The sequence below is a fragment of the Penicillium cataractarum genome, assembly GCF_028827025.1.
Source record: "Penicillium cataractarum strain IBT 29864 chromosome Unknown utg000001l, whole genome shotgun sequence".
In the NCBI taxonomy this organism is placed as follows: Eukaryota; Fungi; Ascomycota; class Eurotiomycetes; order Eurotiales; family Aspergillaceae; genus Penicillium; species Penicillium cataractarum.
In genome coordinates, this window is record NW_026622737.1 from 2036953 (window position 1) to 2055009 (window position 18057).

The following is an 18057-nucleotide window of genomic DNA, read 5'->3' on the forward strand; positions in this document are numbered from 1 at the left end:
TGCAGCACTCTCATCCTTGGATCTTCCCGGCTCCCCGGGGCGACCGTTGACAGTTGACAGGTAAAACTGGATATCTCAACTTCGGCCGTCTCCATCCGAGCTAACACTTACAACCCAACAAGGATAATCGTTAAACGCACTTGCACTAGTCCCGCAGTAGCTTGCTTCAATCTTCAAGCGGGTCTCTACTGCGTGGTATTTTTGTTAAGAAGCACAGGATTTTGGAAATCGATTGAATCGACTTTCCTTGTCAAATGCATCATGTATGTAGCCCTGAATGATCCAGTATGATGGGTCTGCCTCTGCGCAGTTTCTGAGCCTGATACTGTACAGCTCGCAGCCCCCTTGCGCAAAAGAAGGTGTCGACCCGGCCCGCATGTGACAGATTTGACAGCTCGCGCGGGTGATTAGTCTCGGTGTTGGGTCATATCTGCATGCTGCATGTTTTGCCAATATGTGGGCCGTTGGGCAGAGAGTTAAGACTTAGAATGACGTTAAGCGAGAATTTCTGAGAGGGATTATGGTGGATCTATCTTGAATCTATGTAGGGGATGGTTGAATATGTGCATAGGGCTAATAAAGTTCATTCCGAAGTGTTGCGCATAAGCGACACTGGCTTTCGGCCGGGGAGACGAAGGGAGATTCCGGGTTCTAGCGTGATCGAGAGAGTTGCTAGTTATTTTAGTAAAAGATGTTCTACAGACAAAGGGGCCATTCCTTCGTCTGTCTTGTGCTTAGAGTGGATATACCTGTAAAAAAACTAAGTTCAAACAGGCAATTGGCGTCGGAGATAAACAGATCTGAGGAACCGGATAATCGTATTGTGAAACGACGATGCTGGAGTACTTGAGAGTACTTGATTGTCCATAGGAAAATGTATGAAGGTTGAAGTACTTTCATGTTGCGAGCCATTTCCCACTATAAACCTGCCCCACGTGCCGTAAGGCGGAGCAGTAGCCAATCAGAAGCCTAGAATGCCTCACGGGGTGAAGAATGTAGTTATGCGAGCCTCAACTCTCAGGCCAAGACGGACGAAATGGCAACGACAACGCGGCCCCTACTGCATGGTTGATCCTCAGTTTTTCTTTGTATAACAACTTGTGTTCCCCTGACTTTTTTTTTTTCTTTCTTCCACGATGCCCTCTCCTGGACTCGTGGAACCTCTCCCGGACACGCGGAGCCCAATCAACAGCTAAAGCTGCCAAGTCCAGTTCACAATGGCGGGGTATGGAACTAGAGATCCACGTGAAGAGGAGAGCCTCTTGGGCAATGATGTTGATCCACGGAGCTCTGGCACCTCATCTCTAGCTGCGAAATCGCGTCGTTGGACTATCCTGAGCATCGTCGCCCTCCTGGGCGTGGCTTCGGTGGCTGCCGGGTACGTGGTGACTGGGTATGAACCCTCGCGTGATGTGACTGTGATCGACAGAGCACGTCCTGACTCGGAGGTGGTGAGCGCACCGTCTAGCAAACCACACAAGATTCCCATTCTTCCGCGGGCTTGCAACAGTGTCGACGGCGGTTATCAATGCTTTTCGGAGATCTCTCACCGCTGGGGTCAATATTCGCCCTACTTCTCTCTTGCAGATGCCGGTGTCTCAAATACCGTGCCGGAGAAGTGCGACGTGACTTTCGTCCAGGTTCTGTCCCGCCACGGTGCACGGTATCCAACGGCATCGAAGAGCAAAAAGTACAAGTCCCTGATCCAGACGATCCAGGCCAATGCTACTGCATTCAATGGCAAGACGGCTTTCTTGCGCACGTACAACTACACGCTGGGAAGTGATGACCTGACCACCTTTGGCGAGCGCCAAATGGTCAGCTCCGGCGTCAAGTTCTACCAGCGCTACGAAGCCCTGACTCGGGACCACGTCCCCTTCATCCGCTCATCAGACTCCTCTCGCGTCGTCGAGTCCGGCCGCTTCTTCATCCAGGGCCTCCAACAGTCCAAACTGCAAGACCGTGCCGCAGACCATAGCCAAGCAAACGCCACAATCAACGTGGTCATCTCCGAAGACACCGGTGCCAACAACACCCTCAACCACAACACCTGCCCCGCATTCGAGGCTAGCACGCTAGGCGACGACGTCTCAGAAAACTACACCTCAATCATTGCCCCATCCATGGCAAAGCGCATCCAATCCGATCTACCAGGAGTCACCCTCTCCAACGACGAGGTCATCTACCTCATGGACATGTGCGCCTACGACACCATCTCCACCACCGCAGACGCCAGTCAGGTCTCCTCCTTCTGCGCCCTCTTCACCGAAGCCGAGTGGTCACAGTACAACTACCTCCAATCCCTGGGTAAATACTACGGCTACGGCGCGGGTAACCCCCTCGGCCCAACCCAGGGCGTCGGCTTCGTCAACGAGCTAATCGCCCGCATGACGCATACCGCCGTGCAAGACGATACAACGACAAACCACACCCTGGACGCCCCCCGGCGCGGCCACGTTCCCCGTTAACCGCACTTTATACGCGGATTTCACACACGACAACGGCATGATCCCTATCTTCTTCGCGTTGGGTCTGTACAATGGTACTGCCACGTTGCCGACGGATCATATCCAGTCTGCGGCGCAGGCAGATGGATATTCCGCGGCGTGGACAGTGCCGTTCGCTGCGCGCGCGTACATCGAGATGATGAAGTGCTCGGGTTCGGCTGAGCCGTTGGTCCGGGTTCTGGTGAACGATCGGGTCGTCCCGCTGCATGGCTGTAATGCCGATAAGCTGGGTCGTTGTCGGCGTAGCGATTTCGTGAAGGCGCTGAGCTTTGCACGGAGTGGTGGCGACTGGGCGAGTTGTTATACTTCGTAAGCAAGCTAGCGAGCGAAAGTGCATGCGAATGGGCTCGAGATGAAGCGACTCGGTCTCGTTTTCTTTTCTTCTTTTTTTCATGGTTCTCGGGTTGATTGGCCCCGTATTTCATTGCGACTGTCTTCCATCAGGCATGTTGAGCACATATTATTACTTTCCTCACTGGGTTGTGGGCTCTGAGAGACCACATTCCACTTATTTTGAGATACCAATCCAGTTAAGAATATGACAAAAGGCTATGATAAAACCTTAAACCTCTTATGTGGGTAACATCCATTTCAATAGTGACCAATAGAACACGACTTAACGTGCAATACAGAGTTGTAGTAACTATGATGTAGACGGATACAACCAAATCTCTTCAAGAGCATTCAATTTTCAAACAGCCACCAACTCCTGGTATGATAACCTATCCACATCCCCTCCCACTAACATCCTCTTCATCTCAACCTTTCACTGTCATAATTTTCCTGATTCGTCCGATATCCAAGGGCTCAATCACCAATCACCCAATCCATGCAAATGCAAAATCAACAACAAGCAACGGTGCAACTATGGACAAAAATGCAAATTCCCATTCTGCACATCCCCCCTCAACCCAGATAAAACCCACGCTTCCCAAAGATGCGCCTGATCCCTGTGAACACGGATTCCATCATCGCCTAATTCCTCTACCGCCAAGCCCCGAACTTTCTCCAACGATCGTCGTCTCGAAAGTCTGCTCCCCGAAACTAATGCAGGATGATGTCCGTTCGTTCCGAACGCAGGAAGCAAGGGTGTCTCTGGCAGAGATGTCCCCGCTGCCACGGATACGGATGAGGATATCGGGCCTATTGGTTGCGGATCGAAGATTTCCACGCCGCTGTCAATGGCTAGGGCGTCAAAATTCGTGGCGTAGTCAATCTCGCGCAGATCTAGCCGTGATAGGCGTTCCATTTCTGCGCGAAGCATGCATAGCACGTCACTCCAGCGGCTGCCCTCGCGGAGGTATACGGCATAAAGCCGGAACTCGCGTAGTTGATGGCGATGCCGGCGCGCGAGGGTAATCATTTCGTCTGCGCTGAGACGCCAGCCCTGTAAGCTCAGCGTGCGTAGAGTCTTCCAGCGGATGCCGTGGAAGATCGTTTCAAGGTTGAGGTCGAGTGGAGTTTTAGCAGGAAAACCAATGTGGATGGCGACTAGGTTTTTGGCTTCGGTGAAGAAGCGATGGAAGACGGGTGATAAGTCGGACATGGTTGCGGTAATGTCGACGTGAGCATGGAAGTTGATGTCCAGGCTGGTTAGGCGGCTACCCATTGCAGCGAGGGTAGTCGAGGGCGCCTCGAGGAGTTGGAGGGTGGCTTCGGGGCTGATTTGTGGCCCAATGAAGCGGATTGAGGTGCGTTGTGAATCGAGCAGGGCGATTCCTAAATTTGTGACGGCGCGCGAGCATGCAGATTCCCAGTCAAAATGGGTGTCGGATGTGGCATGGCCGATGGCTTGGTCGCGAATGAAATCGAGAAGCTGTTCGTCAGCTTCATCTTGTAAACGAAGAAGCTTGATTTCTTGGAGTGCCGAGAATGCCGCGATTGCAGCACGCAGCTGCGTTAGGTCATAGTTGGTGCTGACCAGGGTGGTTTGTTCGCGCAGTCGGCGGCTATGCAATTGCGCGAGTATAGGATCTTCGGTGCCGAGCGTGCGAAGTGCCGGTACCCAGTCTAGAAAAGTCGCACGTATTAGCTTTCCCCGCTGGCTCTTTTAGTTCTTGTTTTGTGGATAGGGTGTGAGAATCGTTGGGTACCGCTGCCTTGATAGAAGGGTCGCACGAGATATGTCACCGTTTTCACATAACAGGCCAGCTGCATCTTCAGTAGATCGTCCAGGCGGCGGAAGCCATTCTCGGAGAAACGTAGGTTAAATCGTGAGAACTTGCGGGGTGTGCCGATGCGCATGAATCGTTTACAGACGAGTCGAAAGCGATCTAGCTCGGATGCCTCGCCATAGGCACTCCGGTGGTCGTCGTATTCCCCCGCGTAATGACCATTGTGCCCGTTCCGGCCAGCATTACCATTGAGTGCTCGGATTGCAGGCTGCTCTAGTAGGAAGGACAAGATCTCGCTCAGCAACTCGTCGGCGAGGTCTTGAATGTGACGTGGATGGGTCATGATCGGGGCGTGCTGCAGCCGACAACTCGGCTGCTTGGACGAGTAGCAGCAACATGGAAATGCGAAAGAGCGAGTCGACGGAGACGGGCGCTCGCAGGCAGCCTGGGTCTTACAAGACCGCCGTGCAGGGAGGTCAGGAAGATAAAAGAGAGATGACAGCGTAAATTTGGGGGCGCACGACCGGTGGGATTGGCGCTGATTATAAGACAAGATGCAGAAAGCGAACAGGCAATGGATGAACAGCGACAGACAATAGAAAACAAACCAAGCTAGCATGCCAAGTAAGAAAGAAAAAGAATAACGGACAAAAATTCGAGTCGCAAGTCATGGCCATGAAAAAACCCCGACTGGCAGTCGAGAATCGAAGCTAAGAAGAAAAAAAAAAAAGCAAACCGTCTGAAGCTCGAGTGGACTTGTCGCAACCCCGAAGCCTTGTCTCACCATAGCCGCAGGGCGAGAGTTCTCGACCTCAGGATGCCTCACCGCGACCGGGATGATCATCAAGACCCTGGTTTAGCGCGCTTTGGCGCTCTCCCGGTCGGGCCTTTGCATCACGATCTTAACTGTTCCATTGGCGACGAGGCACTCGTTGCAAATCACATGATTAAACGGGGCTGCGGCCAGTCAGCGCAACCAGCGCGAACCTGCAGCAGGAGAAGGTAAAGCAGCGAGTCGGTTGGATGGGGGTTGACCGGGGGGTGGTGTGGATGATGTGGATGATGTGGATGGATGCAGAGGGAGGGGAGTGGTTGGATGACAGGGAAGGAGAAGCGGAGGGATGAGGATGATGGTGGGGGGGGGAAAGTGCCGGTGGTTTGAGAAGTTTGAGTGGTTGGAAGTCGTCGATGAAGAACAGGCCAATGCAGGCCCCCGCTCCTCTTGTCACATCTGCAGAGTGACGAGCACTCGCGTTGGTGGACACGGGATGAGACGAAAAGGATTGTCATGGGATTGGAGGGAATTTGGCCGAAATCGAAACGGCCTTGGGGAATTTAGATCGTTGATGGTGATGTGTTGGTGATGGTGATGGTATCTGACAGACGAACCGCCAGCACCGAACTATAGGCTATCGCGAGACGATGCAAATCCCATTTACCGGGTCTAACAACGACCAATGGCTCATGCAAAACAAACTATGTACAATTCCAACAGAAAACAACTCCTGCAACATGCTGATTTCTCTTCTCTGCAGAAAGGGGCCCCTGCTAGGAACACCTCCTGAACAACACCATCTTCTTCTCTCTGCTCTTCCTCTCCAATTGATTTCCTAGCAAGCTCTTCACACCTTGGCCAAGTTCATCCGACGTCGCCGAATGTCCGTGCTGCTGATCTTCGACTCGAAGTTATTGGCATCCGCAACGTCCGTGGCCTCCCCAGTCTGCAGCACGTCCACTTCGAAGATAGCCAAGCTCTTCCATCCTTTCTTCGCCCGCTCGTCATTGACCGCGGCTCCTCCAGAGGCAGTTTCCTTCGATACAACCAGCGCAGTGAGACTCTCCTCGGTGATGGTTGGCCCATAGGGATCCCAGATCTCCACAAACTTGAACGTCAGATTGGGCTGAATCCTCATCACCACAAAGTTGCCATTGGGGCCGGGTGCAGTAGTGCGCTCGGTGCGGGGAGCATTATTGGGGGAAAAGTCCATTACCGCACGGAGGAAGGCAGCAGTGCTCTGGAAACGGGCATCCCAGCTTTCGAGGAACTCTGCATACTTTTTGTTCTTCAAAAGCGCATCGCCCGTGACTCCGACGGTCAGCAACCTTTCCTGGCCCTGGTCAGCTTCACTGGGTAGCTCTAGCGTGAGTGCCAGCGCCGTGAGGAGAAGCTTGTGGCCCAAGTGAAGATGGTCGAAGGTACCACCGACAATCACGGAGTAGTGGGGCTGCAATGAGGCGCCTTCATGGCCCTCTGAAAGTAAAAGAGACGCCGGAATGCTCCAATCGGAGATATTAGAGATGACTTGTCCATTGATCACGGTATGGACGTTATGGGCCTCGCTTGTGCGAGTGAAATCCTGGAATAGCTTGCTGCCGGCCTCGTTGTCAAGGTAGAACACATGGTTCCACCGTCGGCCCGAGGTCACGAGAGATTGCAAGTCGACAATAGGCCCGAAGCTCAAGCCGGAAGAAACAGACGGGCTGGAAGAAGAGTCCCCAGTAAATAATGCTCGGGCATCAATGCCACCGGGGGAGTCCAATTCGATATTGTGTGCGGCAGCGACAGCTCCGACGAGAGTATAAATGCTGGTGAGATAGTGCTGCAGCGGAGCAAAGATCTTGGCTTGTGGCCTCGTGGATGGCGAGAGCAAATCCGGAACTTGCAAGACTATATCGAGAGTAGCAATGGAACTGGACCCATTGAGAGATTTAACAAGCTTGACCAGAATATCGGCAAGGGGTCTTTCGAATACATCCTTGACTGGTTTGAACGCGAAGGATGGCGGCGGGGGAAGCAGCAAAAGAGCCGCGGCCGATGTGGGGGGACCGGATGCCATGAAACAAAAGCACAGCGCTAGCCAGGAAAAAGGGAGAAGTCAAAGAAATGGAGGGCTGAAGCTTGTACAATTAAAGAGATAGACAGAGAACTCGCGATTGCAGAAACCACAGGAGGGTTTGAAGGGTTGAAGTAATAAAGGTCCGATGCCGAACCACCAAAATATCCAAGATTCCCGTCCCCGCAGTACTTAGTCAGCCTAGGCACAGCCGTCTCTACCTAGGGCTACCGGCCGGTTTTTCTATGCTAGTAATCACTATCTCTTTTAGACTAAGCATTTTGGTCTACGAACATCGCTCCAGGGTATTACACGGTGCCAACTGGTCACTGTGAGTAGAGTTCCTTTGGATTATACTTGCCTAGTTCCACTACGGATCCTAAGAGTATCACGTAACCGTACCGTTGCTATACTAAGCCTTACTCGGACTCGGGTCTTATCGAGTATCTTGCAAGACGTGCTAGAAGTGCGCGCTAAGTAAGTTAGTCACTAAGTGCTACTAACTACTGAGTGAGCTCCCCGGCGGCAGTTTCCAGAAGGCAGTGTCCGTGAAGCAGTCTGCTGTGGTAATCGTATAGTATCATCGTGAAGCAAGTTCAGCACTACTAGTATAATTCCGGCTGGCCTAAAACAGGCTAGTACTGTATACCCTTCTAGAGCCTCGCGGAGAAGACGATCTCGAACCCAGTAAGAACGTGGAAGAGAACCCAAAGAGAGATGCTTTTTGCCTGATCGGATCCTGCCGGTTGGATTACTGTTCGGTACGCTAGTGAAATCGAGAAAATGCGTTGTGCGAATAGCAAAATCCCTTAAAAGCGGCGGCATCTTAGAAAGGAAGAGGTACGCTCTAACCTATATACCTATAACCTTCCTCCTGATAAGACCATACAAGAACTCAAATATGTCTCCATGTAGGAAGACTGTCCAGTCATCGCTTGTCGATGGCATGCTCAAGACTCTTGGCTCCGAGATGACCGAGGACATTCACATCTCAAATACGCCCGTACAATCTGCGTGATTTGCGTCGTTCAATCCCCAATATCAGTCGAACAAGAACAATATGCGTGGAGGATAGCACCATGGGCAAAGGGCCTGGTCCCTAGCAGAGAACCCGACATCGAGAGATACATTTCTGGAGTCTTATTTACTGGATCCCATTATATTCCATACGAGGCGCATGGTTACTAATCTTGAAGCGCTTTACCTACCGGGATTCACTAGTCACGATCTCCTCTCACGTCTGGAGTGTCTATTCATCGATCCTATCCCTCTTGCTTGACACCACCGCCGATAATGACGACTCTGGGGATTGTTGAACTAGCTGTTCTCTTGAGATCGGTGGATAGGTTTTCATAGGCGTGATATACCATTGCGACTATATCTCATGTTTCATTATTTGAATCGATGATGGATGTAAAGATGCTCCACTTAAAGTAAATTCGATAGCGATCTGCCCGAGGCCGGGGTTGGCTGAGTCAGCGCGGGACCAGCTGCCCTCGACTTGCGAAGCTGCGCCTCCAGTCGAATCCCCAGCTGGACTTGAATCGCTGTCCTCGTCCGGAAAGTCCTAGAGCTCGTTCGCAGCTCGTCCGCTTTTTCAATTCGGAGCCCCTCTCCCACTCGTTGTTCTCATCCTTAGGGGGAGTGGAGCTTACGAAGAGAGAGAGAGAGAGAGAGAGAGACCCCGACCCTTCTCCTCCCTTAGACCCAGCCAGCTGCCCGGTTGGCACCTCCGCACCATGTCGAATCCCGTCCAGTCCTTCGACTCTCATCGACGGTCGACCGTATTCGGGCGCCAGCCTGAGGAGCTGCATATTCCTTCAACGGGACTGATCAATCCCAATCTTGCCTCTCGTCAGCAGTCAGCCCACGACTACCCCACAACGCCCGACGCGGGCGCTTCGACCCAAGTCCCCGCGATCAACGTCCACTCCAGCGCCGCAGCCTCCATGCAGTATGCGCCCAGTGGGAGTTCCGGTGGACACAGCAGCGCTACTCTGCCTGGATCGCTGACCCCCGGAGGTCAGCATCGTCCGCCTGCTGTTTCGGTCAACACAGCTCCGTCCGGGATTCCCTCCATGCCGCAGTCGACACCACAGCAGACCAGCCATCGCACAAGTATGATCAATTCCCACGGCCATTCACGGTCCAGTCCCGCGGGTTTCGATCAATCCCCTCTGTACAAACAACATGGGGCATCGGAAGCATCCAAGTATCCCGCTTCTCCGGGGGCTGGGTTCCCACCACACACCCCGCAGGGCTCCAAGTACTCCCCGCTGGGACTGGCAGACATTCGACCCCCTGGCGACCATATTCTGGGTGAATCGCTCATGAGTCCCGGGTCGCTTCCTTACAATGGAGATACTCAGATACCTACAAACAGTAACTACGTGGCACCGTGGCCTATATATGCCGTTGATTGGTGTAAATGGCCCATTTCGGGAAGTTCGAGCTCGTTTGGGGGCAAGTTGGCCCTTGGGAGCTATCTAGAAGATAACCACAACTATGTGAGATCCATCTCCGTCCGCAGAAAAACACTGTCCTATCTTTGCGTGTCCTTCTAACCCACAATTTCAGATTCAAATTATCGATACACACTGGACGCAACCTGACCCGGATACCCCAGACGCCGCAGCGGGGGAGATCAAGCTGGACTATGTCAAGACCGCCGAGGCGACACACTCTTATCCTGTTACTCGCATTCTCTGGGAACCCCCATCATCTCAGAAGCAGTCTACTGATTTGCTGGCGACATCGGGCGATCATTTGCGATTGTGGTCCCTCCCCAATACCCAACCCTTGCAGAGCTCGAACTCGATCACCCGACCTTCGACCCAAAGAGACGCTCCTCCTGCCAAGCTCTCTCCATTGGCGCTCCTATCCAACTCTAAATCTCCCGAGCATACTGCCCCTATCACCTCGCTTGACTGGAACACCATTTCCCCGAGTCTTATTATTACATCTAGCATCGACACAACTTGCACTATTTGGGATATTCCGACGCTGACGGCCAAGACGCAGCTTATCGCTCACGACAAGGAAGTCTATGATGTTCGCTTCTGTGCTAACAGCGTGGACGTCTTCGTCAGCTGCGGCGCTGATGGAAGTGTGCGCATGTTTGACTTGCGAAGCCTGGAGCACAGCACTATCATTTACGAGCCATCAGAAAAGACTGAGAAGCGTAAGTGCCGCGTTTGATTTATGGAACTGGTGTGGGGATCAATGCTAACTCTGCCTACAGCAGTGATGAGCCCTGGCAACTCCAGCCCATCCGGTCCATCGCAATCCGGCCTCTGGCCCCCGCCACTGTTGAGAATTGCAGGTATGGAGATGCCCCCTTATTCCCCAGCTTAAGAAGAGCACCAATTGACCTCGCAATAGCATCCCCCCACGACGCTCATCTCCTGGCCACATTCTCCCAGGATTCCAACGTCGTTCGCGTGCTCGACGTACGCCAACCTGGACAGGCCCTCCTCGAGCTCAAGGGCCACTCTGCCTCCCTGAACTGTGTCGAATGGTCTCCCAACCGACGCGGTGTCCTCGCCTCTGGAGGTGACGACAGCCTCGTCCTGATTTGGGATCTCATTAACCAACATAACGCCGTGCCTTTGTCTCCACCTCAAGCTCCCGGCACTCCCGCCCAAGCCACGACTTCCGAGCGCGGTCCCGCTGCCGCATGGCAATGTGACTACGAAGTCTCAAATATCAGCTGGTCCCCACAAGGCGGACCCAACCACGCCGGCCAACCGCGTGAATGGCTTGGCGTCTGCGGTGGACGAGGAATATGGGGTGTCTCATTATAAGGCTAGGGAAGAATTAAAAAAGGAAGCATACGAGGGCGGGGGACCATGTCTTTTTTTGCATTCTGTTTCTTGCCATGCTATTTCCTTCCCTCTTGTTTAAGCTTTATCTTACGAGCGAGGATCCAACGTTTTTCTCCCTGACTTGATTGCATTAGATGGTTTGATTTGCCCTCCGATCACCCCATCAATCTTGCTCCGCTTTACTTTTTCCTCCCGTCTCCTATCTCTCCCCTGCTGCTAGATTGGTGGATTTGTCCGTTCTCTTGCATATTGTGCATCAGGCTATGTGAGAGCAGATTGTGTTTGGCTACATACCTTCCCCCCATTGAGTTGCTTGCGTGGGGCTTCTTGACTAGGGCTTTGGAGGTTGATTGGGTAAAGTGGTGGATGGTAGCATCGTGATCTACTTTTGATTTTGGTACGAGTGATGAATGAATGATACGATATATCGCACTTGGTCGTGATGCCCTTTCTGCCCCCTTGTAGATGAACTGTTATTCAATCTGGTCTTATGATCGGTTGGAAATAGTGGAAGAGGATATGCTGAAAGAGGCCTAAAATCCATCCCGGATCTTCTATCTGCAAGTGTATTGGAATCTATATTTACATGGGCTGAAACCAGGTTCGAGGTATGCGAGTCAGAAAAAAAAGGAATCGGGAACTCGTCCAGCGAGGTGGTATCACAAAAGGAAGAGAAAATGTAGGAAGTAATACTCCGCAACGAGGGACATATACTCTAGCAAGAATGATTTCCCACAAAGGAGTGGTAGTCATTGCATAGTTTCAAACTCACTGGTTCCGTGGAGTTTGTGCTCTTGGAGTTGACAAACTCGGCGTCCCAGTCGCAGGTGAACCTTTAGCGATAACTTGACTCTCGATCCAGCGGGCAAACTTGACACTGGGCACATCGACGGCGCGCCAGAAGACATCGCCCGCCCAGATAGCGATAGGTAGACAGATAGACCAGCCAATGAAGAATCCAAGGCAGTACTGGAAATTGGTCTCCTTGCCCGTCATAGCCCATATACTAGGCATGATTGAGTAGCCAAGGGAATGCAGAATAGGACCGTGGACAATATAAAAGGCGAACGAGATCTTGCCCAGATACTGAGACAACGGATTGGTGAAGAGCTTCTGAATATCGGGAGAGTGATTGATACTAAAGACGATCAAAGTCGCGCCGATAGTCTGTGGGAATCGATGTGGCTCGGGATATGTCCATGGTGTGATTTTCCAGAGCCACATGTACCCGGGTGTCCACTTGAATCCAAGATTTGGGGTCGATCCGATGTACAGACCCAACACAAATATGCCAATCCATAGGCGTCGGCGGGAGACGGTAGCTATGATCTTGCCGCCGGGACGGAAGCGAATGTGTTTCCTATCGTCCCTAGCTGCTGCAGAGTTCGCAGGTCGCTCCCACGTTCCGTTGACGAGATCGATCTCGGCCATCAGCATGCCGCACAGGAACAGAACGACATCCCACCGACCATAACGCATGCAGAACCAGATGAGACTTGCTACGAGAGGCATCCGGATGACCGACATCAGACGGGAGGTAGCCAGAGTCGTGATGAAAAGGACGAGGGAACACCGAAACTCTACGGGGATGGTCCATAGGTGCGGGTTGTAGTTGTTGTAGTAGAGACCCCAATCGAATGGGTTCAGCAGGTGGGCGACGGTGTAATAAAAGTCCCAGAACTGCTTAATGAAGGAGCGGTATATGGGCGGGTGTTGTTCATTTGTGCCAACAATGGTATGGCCTTCTTTGATGACGCCCCACGAGTAGTTGTACAGACCGAGACGGACAGCCACAAAGACGCATGTGAGACCGACGATGGAAGGAATATAGAGGCGCAGTGCCCGTCGGAAGGTCGAAGAGGCCAAAACCGTAAAGGTCTCCTCGAACGACCGGGATCGAATGGTTTTCAAGGGCTTGTAGGAGAGCACATAGCCGGAGATGACGAAAAAGATGGCCACCATGATGTGGCCCGAGATCAACATGTGTAGGAAAGGTAGCTGATGAATTCCAAAATTCTCCCCTGCAAATCCCCATCCGATCGCAACCTTCCAAGTGTATGTGAAGAGGAAGTGGAAGTTGAAGACCAGGAGACAGGCCCAACCGCGCAGTCCATCGAGTGCTGCGATGGCATGCAGCTTGGTAGGATGGGGTGCGCCACCACCCACATATCGTTGTAGGAAACTTGGGGTCAACGCGACTGTCAATCTATGACCTAGGTCTTCGGTATAGGCCAGCCAATCTTCCTGCGACACTTTTGGTGCCAGCCCATTGGGGTTCGCGAGGATATTGGACGGGTGGAATTGGGAGAAGCCGTTCCAGCGGGAGGTGTCATTCAACTGAGAGGTTGCTCGAGGGCCGGATTCGAGGTCAGCGAGAGGGATATCTGAAGCCGACGTCGATGCTCGATATTGGGCTGGTGGAGCCATGGTGTCGACGGTCGAGGGGTTTGGAGGGAGAGGTGCGGCGGCAGCCTAGCACGGGGGTTGGTTAAATCGAATCGGGCATTGAAATTGGATAGGAGTATGTTATTGTCGATGGGTGAGATAAACTTGACTCCCAGCTATGGGTTTAGCCTCGTGGTTCGGGGAGTGCAGCTTGGGAGATGTTCAAGGTGGTCGTAGTGTTGAGATCAGAGGAGCCAGAACGCGGTCGAAAATACCCCGAAGCCCCGGAAGAAATATGTCAGCGGGATGGCGTTTCTTAGTTCAGGGTTGTCTTCTTGGCAGGCCGAATCCATACACAATGGCAAGGCTGGCAAACAATGTACAGCTGCAGAGATTAAAAGCCCGGGATAGTTGGAAAGTGTCAAGAAGCGGGAAGAGAGGAGTAGACCTAACGAGACCGTTGATCTAATGCCATTTGCGGACTCTCCCGATTGCGGCAGGTGGACTAGTCTGCTCGGCGATTGAGCTGTTCTATAAATCAAGAATTACTCAACTCACAAGGATCTATGGATCATAGAAGGAATAGCTCGTGACTATTGATCTGTTATGCTCGTATCAAGATAACCTACGAACCGAGTGATCTGTTCAATTGTGACGCTTGAAAACACTCCGGACTCTGTAGATCCTGTTATACTCCGTCGGTGACGCGTCATACAGCGGAAATGATCAATCAAAGCGCACTATGGACATTAAGGAGGCGCATGCCTGTTAATTAACATAGAAGAGGGTCCAAATTATCGGATTATTACATAATTTACTTTATATTTCTAGACGATATCGACGAATCGTTGCTCTGCAATGCTTACAGCATGTTGCTCTATACTAGTCAGTCGAATCACGTGACATGAGATCAAACACACGTGATGATATCGAAGATTCCACTTGGCCTTCCGAGAAACACTCGTCTGGTCATCGACTGCTTCATCCTTAGAGCACTTAAAGTTGTCTATAGTGGGAGTAAATAGTCTGATCTGCTTACATTGCATAGAATATTCAAGTTTAGTATGTGCCACACATCCAGGAAACTATCAGAGCCGATAAGTAGTAAATAGCTCTGGAAGCTTGCACTAGCTCTCCCCTTTTGGGATTGAGCTTCGATAGTGTCGAGCACCTGGAGTACTGTATTGAATAGATCCCTTGAAACAACATCTGATAAAATCAAACCAATATCCATACCCCCTCCATCTGAAGATTATCTCATGAATCTTCCCATATATCTACCTTGTAATTCGTAATCGTGGCCTTTTTCGCTCGCCCCCTTCCCCGAAGCGGCGATGATCCTCCCAAGCTCCCTAATTCGCGCTATCCCGAGAACTTCTCCTTCCTTCTTTGTCCTTCAGTCATTGTCCACTCCTCCGCCAGCATCGCGACCCTGCTAAGGTCTGGATGTCGCGATCGCCAGTTGCCAATCTTTCTTTATAATATTCTAGGCACTTGCGCTGGTGATCGTGGTGGTCCCCGACCCGACCAAAAAAAAAGTGGGCAAGCTGTCGCGATGGATTTGCGCACGATCATGAACACCGACGGCGGCGCTGCCTCCAAGGCCCCGCAAGCCAGTCAATCTTCGGGCGCGCCTGATTCATCTCTTCAACATCCGTCGCAACAACAGCAACAGTCGCAGTACGCCGAATACTCGAACCGTTCCTCACAGCCCTTGCAACACGCCCAACACGCCCAACACGCCTCGCCCGGTCGATCCGCGTCCTTCGGTCCTGCTCAGTCGCCCTACCAGCAGTTCACCCCAGCACCGCCGCCTCTGAATACGGCCGTTCAATCGCATCCAAGTCAAAGTCCGCAGCAGGTGTCGACCCCATACGGTTCCGGTGCGCGTGATCCGTACGGCACGTCGGGCTACAATTCGCACCCCCAGGCTCCCGCGGGCCCCTTGGCCTCCCCGTACACGCCGCAGCAGCCCATGAGTGCTGGTCCTCAGCATTCCGAGCAACAGTCTTATTTTGCGCAACAGCGGTCAAACTCGTTGCAATCCGTGATGACGAACCCGCTTGGGGCGGGTGAAACCTTCCGCCCTCGAGATAGCCCCCCGTCTGCCTCGCACCCGCCTCCCTCTCATCAATTCTCTCCCTCCACACATCGTTCAATTCCAGGAACCCCCCTGGGTCCTCCTCCCACTATCTCCTCTCGTCAATCCCCTTCCTCCGCACGCCCACGGTCATCCGGTCGCGACTCTCCGCGGAACAATTTGTCTAGTCCCTACACCGTGCATGAATCTCAAGGACGGAATGCGAAGCAGACCCAATCTCCCTCAACTTCACGACAGATCTCACCTTCCTCTCGCCACTCCGAATCGGCTCCTCACTTTCCTCCTACCGTCAAACAGGAGCCCTCCGAGATCTCCAGTCCGAAGGTTACCTCCCGACAGAACAGCACCGCAACTGCGTCTGATACTGCTGGTACAGCTCCTCGCCGTTCGTCTGAAGATCAAAAGTGGAACGAGAGCCCCACGGCAGCATTCCCATCGGGCCCAGGGTCAGATAGGCGCGCCTCACCCATTGCTACCACACAGACACAGATCACCAGCTCCCCATCCGCCTCAAGAAGCAGTTCCCATCCCCTTAAAATGGAGGTGGATCCAGGGGCCACAGATCGCAGCGAGATTCAACAACCCAAGCCCAAGAGGAGACGGTACAATGAACCTCCGATCTATGCTCAGCGATCAGTACGAACCAAGGGCAGATGTCCCGTGATTCCCAACCCGCAGGCGCCGATTCCAAAACATGCACGAGGCTCCGGCCAGGATCCGTGGGCCTCTCGCAGGCAGTCATTAGCATCGACTGCTGGCTCTACGACAACCGCACGCACTGCTCGGACACCTGGGCCAGCGGTGCCTCCACCCAGCACAAATGGCCCCCCTCCACCTCCTGCTGTCGCTGCTGCTCCTCGCGCGCAGCAACAGGGCTCGCTTGGTCCGTGGGAGCCTTCAATTACAGGGCTCATCCCATTCGAGGAAATCACTAAGCAGCTTTGCGATTTCCTGTTCCAGCATGTGGTGATGAGGACCGACGTAGGGACTGGTGCTGCGGGCTCGGCTGCTGTAGGACAAGGTGCCCTCATCGAAATTGAAGCAAAGTTGGGTCATGTCATGGACATGGATCGCCGAGAGAGACTAGTGCTGCCAATTCTCACCGAGGGCGTCATCAATCGAGAGTCCCGGTTGCGCACTTCATTTGAAAGTAACATGACTGTTGTAAGTAACCATATGTTCTGGTGTATTGATATCTATTCGCATTGCGGAAGAGGACTAACCGTCAACTTTTTGCAGGAGCAACATCGAGCCATGAATAACTTTCTCAATGAGCAAGTCAAAGCATCGATGGCCAACGAGTCATCTCGCATTCCAATCTCGTACGCTCATAAGAAGGAGCGCGATACATTCTACGAGATCTCGCCCCAGGAACTACCACCAGTGATCCGGCAGAACCTTAACCCTCGCCACAAACCCAAAGTCCGTGTGACCACCGATGCAAAGACCGGTGAAATCATCGCAAAGATTGTCAAATGTCGCGTCGCAGACATTGACGTGTACAGTCCCCGCACAAACGTCGATTGGCGCGTTTCTGTCAACCTTGAAATGGAGTACGATGGCGATGTCACCCACCTCCCCATGGTGGACGCCTCCAAGGGTGGCCGCGGCGAGCGCAACAAAGACCGCATGAGCTACCGACACTTGGCCTACCAAATCGACCTGACACAAGTGGCAACGGTCGAAGTAAGTTTCCCCCGCATCTTCCCCCCTGATCAGCTACCTGTGTAACTATGAACCAATCTTCTGACTTTTTGTCAACAGGCGCCGACGAAAAACGATTTTGACCACGAGCTTGAAGTCGAAGTCTCTGCTGACGAAATCCGACGTCAGGGCCTTCTCGCCGTGGCGGGCGATCCGTCAAACCAATATGAAGAATTGGTAAAGGGCTTCGTGGATAATATTCGCGTCCTGGCTCGGGCCGTGCCGCCTTGACGAATTTTCTTTGTTGATGTCTCTTGATATTTCCCTTTTGTTGCACCTTTTGCCTTCTCTTCTGTATTATCTATTCTGAACCCGCATTCGGGGCTATGTAAGCCTTGAGTTCTTTTTTACCTTTTTTTTCCTTCTCATTTTGTCCTCCTCGGTCTTCATTGTCTTGCAGATATGGTTCTTTCGCATTTGGCTCTGGGAATTGGGTAGAGATGCACGTGGGCAATAGACAGGCTTCTTTTGGAGAGGGATTTCTTTTCTGTCTGTTTAGGAATTTGATACCGCTTGGAGTGGTCTGGTATGTCCAGCTCCGCATTTTGAGACATGATGACAGGCGCTTGGTTCTTAATCTGAGGCGCT

The 18057-nt window shown here is 52.5% G+C and overlaps 7 protein-coding genes across 7 annotated transcripts; 4 read left to right on the forward strand and 3 right to left on the reverse strand.

Annotated features, from left to right (window-relative positions):
- Positions 1 to 1217: 1217 nt before the first annotated feature.
- On the forward strand, positions 1218 to 2468 carry N7496_000713 (histidine phosphatase family protein; the record flags this gene model as incomplete). The annotated part of the gene is made up of 1 exon (XM_056693644.1): positions 1218 to 2468. One exon carries the CDS (start codon positions 1218 to 1220, stop codon positions 2466 to 2468), a length of 1251 nt encoding a protein of 416 aa, XP_056560373.1.
- Positions 2469 to 2505: 37 nt separating this feature from the next.
- N7496_000714 (histidine phosphatase family protein) lies at positions 2506 to 2820 on the forward strand (the record flags this gene model as incomplete). The annotated part of the gene is made up of 1 exon (XM_056693645.1): positions 2506 to 2820. The coding sequence occupies one exon, from the start codon at positions 2506 to 2508 to the stop codon at positions 2818 to 2820; it is 315 nt and encodes a 104-aa protein (XP_056560374.1).
- Positions 2821 to 3372: 552 nt separating this feature from the next.
- On the reverse strand, positions 3373 to 4964 carry N7496_000715 (F-box domain protein; the record flags this gene model as incomplete). Its single annotated transcript, XM_056693646.1, has 2 exons — positions 3373 to 4517; positions 4601 to 4964. The coding sequence occupies 2 exons, from the start codon at positions 4962 to 4964 to the stop codon at positions 3373 to 3375; spliced, it is 1509 nt and encodes a 502-aa protein (XP_056560375.1).
- Positions 4965 to 6243: 1279 nt separating this feature from the next.
- Positions 6244 to 7458, reverse strand: N7496_000716 (putative pantetheine-phosphate adenylyltransferase; the record flags this gene model as incomplete). Its single annotated transcript, XM_056693647.1, has 1 exon — positions 6244 to 7458. The coding sequence occupies one exon, from the start codon at positions 7456 to 7458 to the stop codon at positions 6244 to 6246; it is 1215 nt and encodes a 404-aa protein (XP_056560376.1).
- Positions 7459 to 9194: 1736 nt separating this feature from the next.
- On the forward strand, positions 9195 to 11258 carry N7496_000717 (uncharacterized protein; the record flags this gene model as incomplete). The annotated part of the gene is made up of 4 exons (XM_056693648.1): positions 9195 to 9962; positions 10033 to 10636; positions 10697 to 10777; positions 10837 to 11258. 4 exons carry the CDS (start codon positions 9195 to 9197, stop codon positions 11256 to 11258), a joined length of 1875 nt encoding a protein of 624 aa, XP_056560377.1.
- A 789-nt stretch (positions 11259 to 12047) lies between these two features.
- On the reverse strand, positions 12048 to 13706 carry N7496_000718 (acyltransferase family protein; the record flags this gene model as incomplete). Its single annotated transcript, XM_056693649.1, has 1 exon — positions 12048 to 13706. One exon carries the CDS (start codon positions 13704 to 13706, stop codon positions 12048 to 12050), a length of 1659 nt encoding a protein of 552 aa, XP_056560378.1.
- A 1513-nt stretch (positions 13707 to 15219) lies between these two features.
- On the forward strand, positions 15220 to 17700 carry triA (uncharacterized protein; the record flags this gene model as incomplete). Its single annotated transcript, XM_056693650.1, has 3 exons — positions 15220 to 16929; positions 17005 to 17451; positions 17530 to 17700. 3 exons carry the CDS (start codon positions 15220 to 15222, stop codon positions 17698 to 17700), a joined length of 2328 nt encoding a protein of 775 aa, XP_056560379.1.
- Positions 17701 to 18057: the final 357 nt, after the last annotated feature.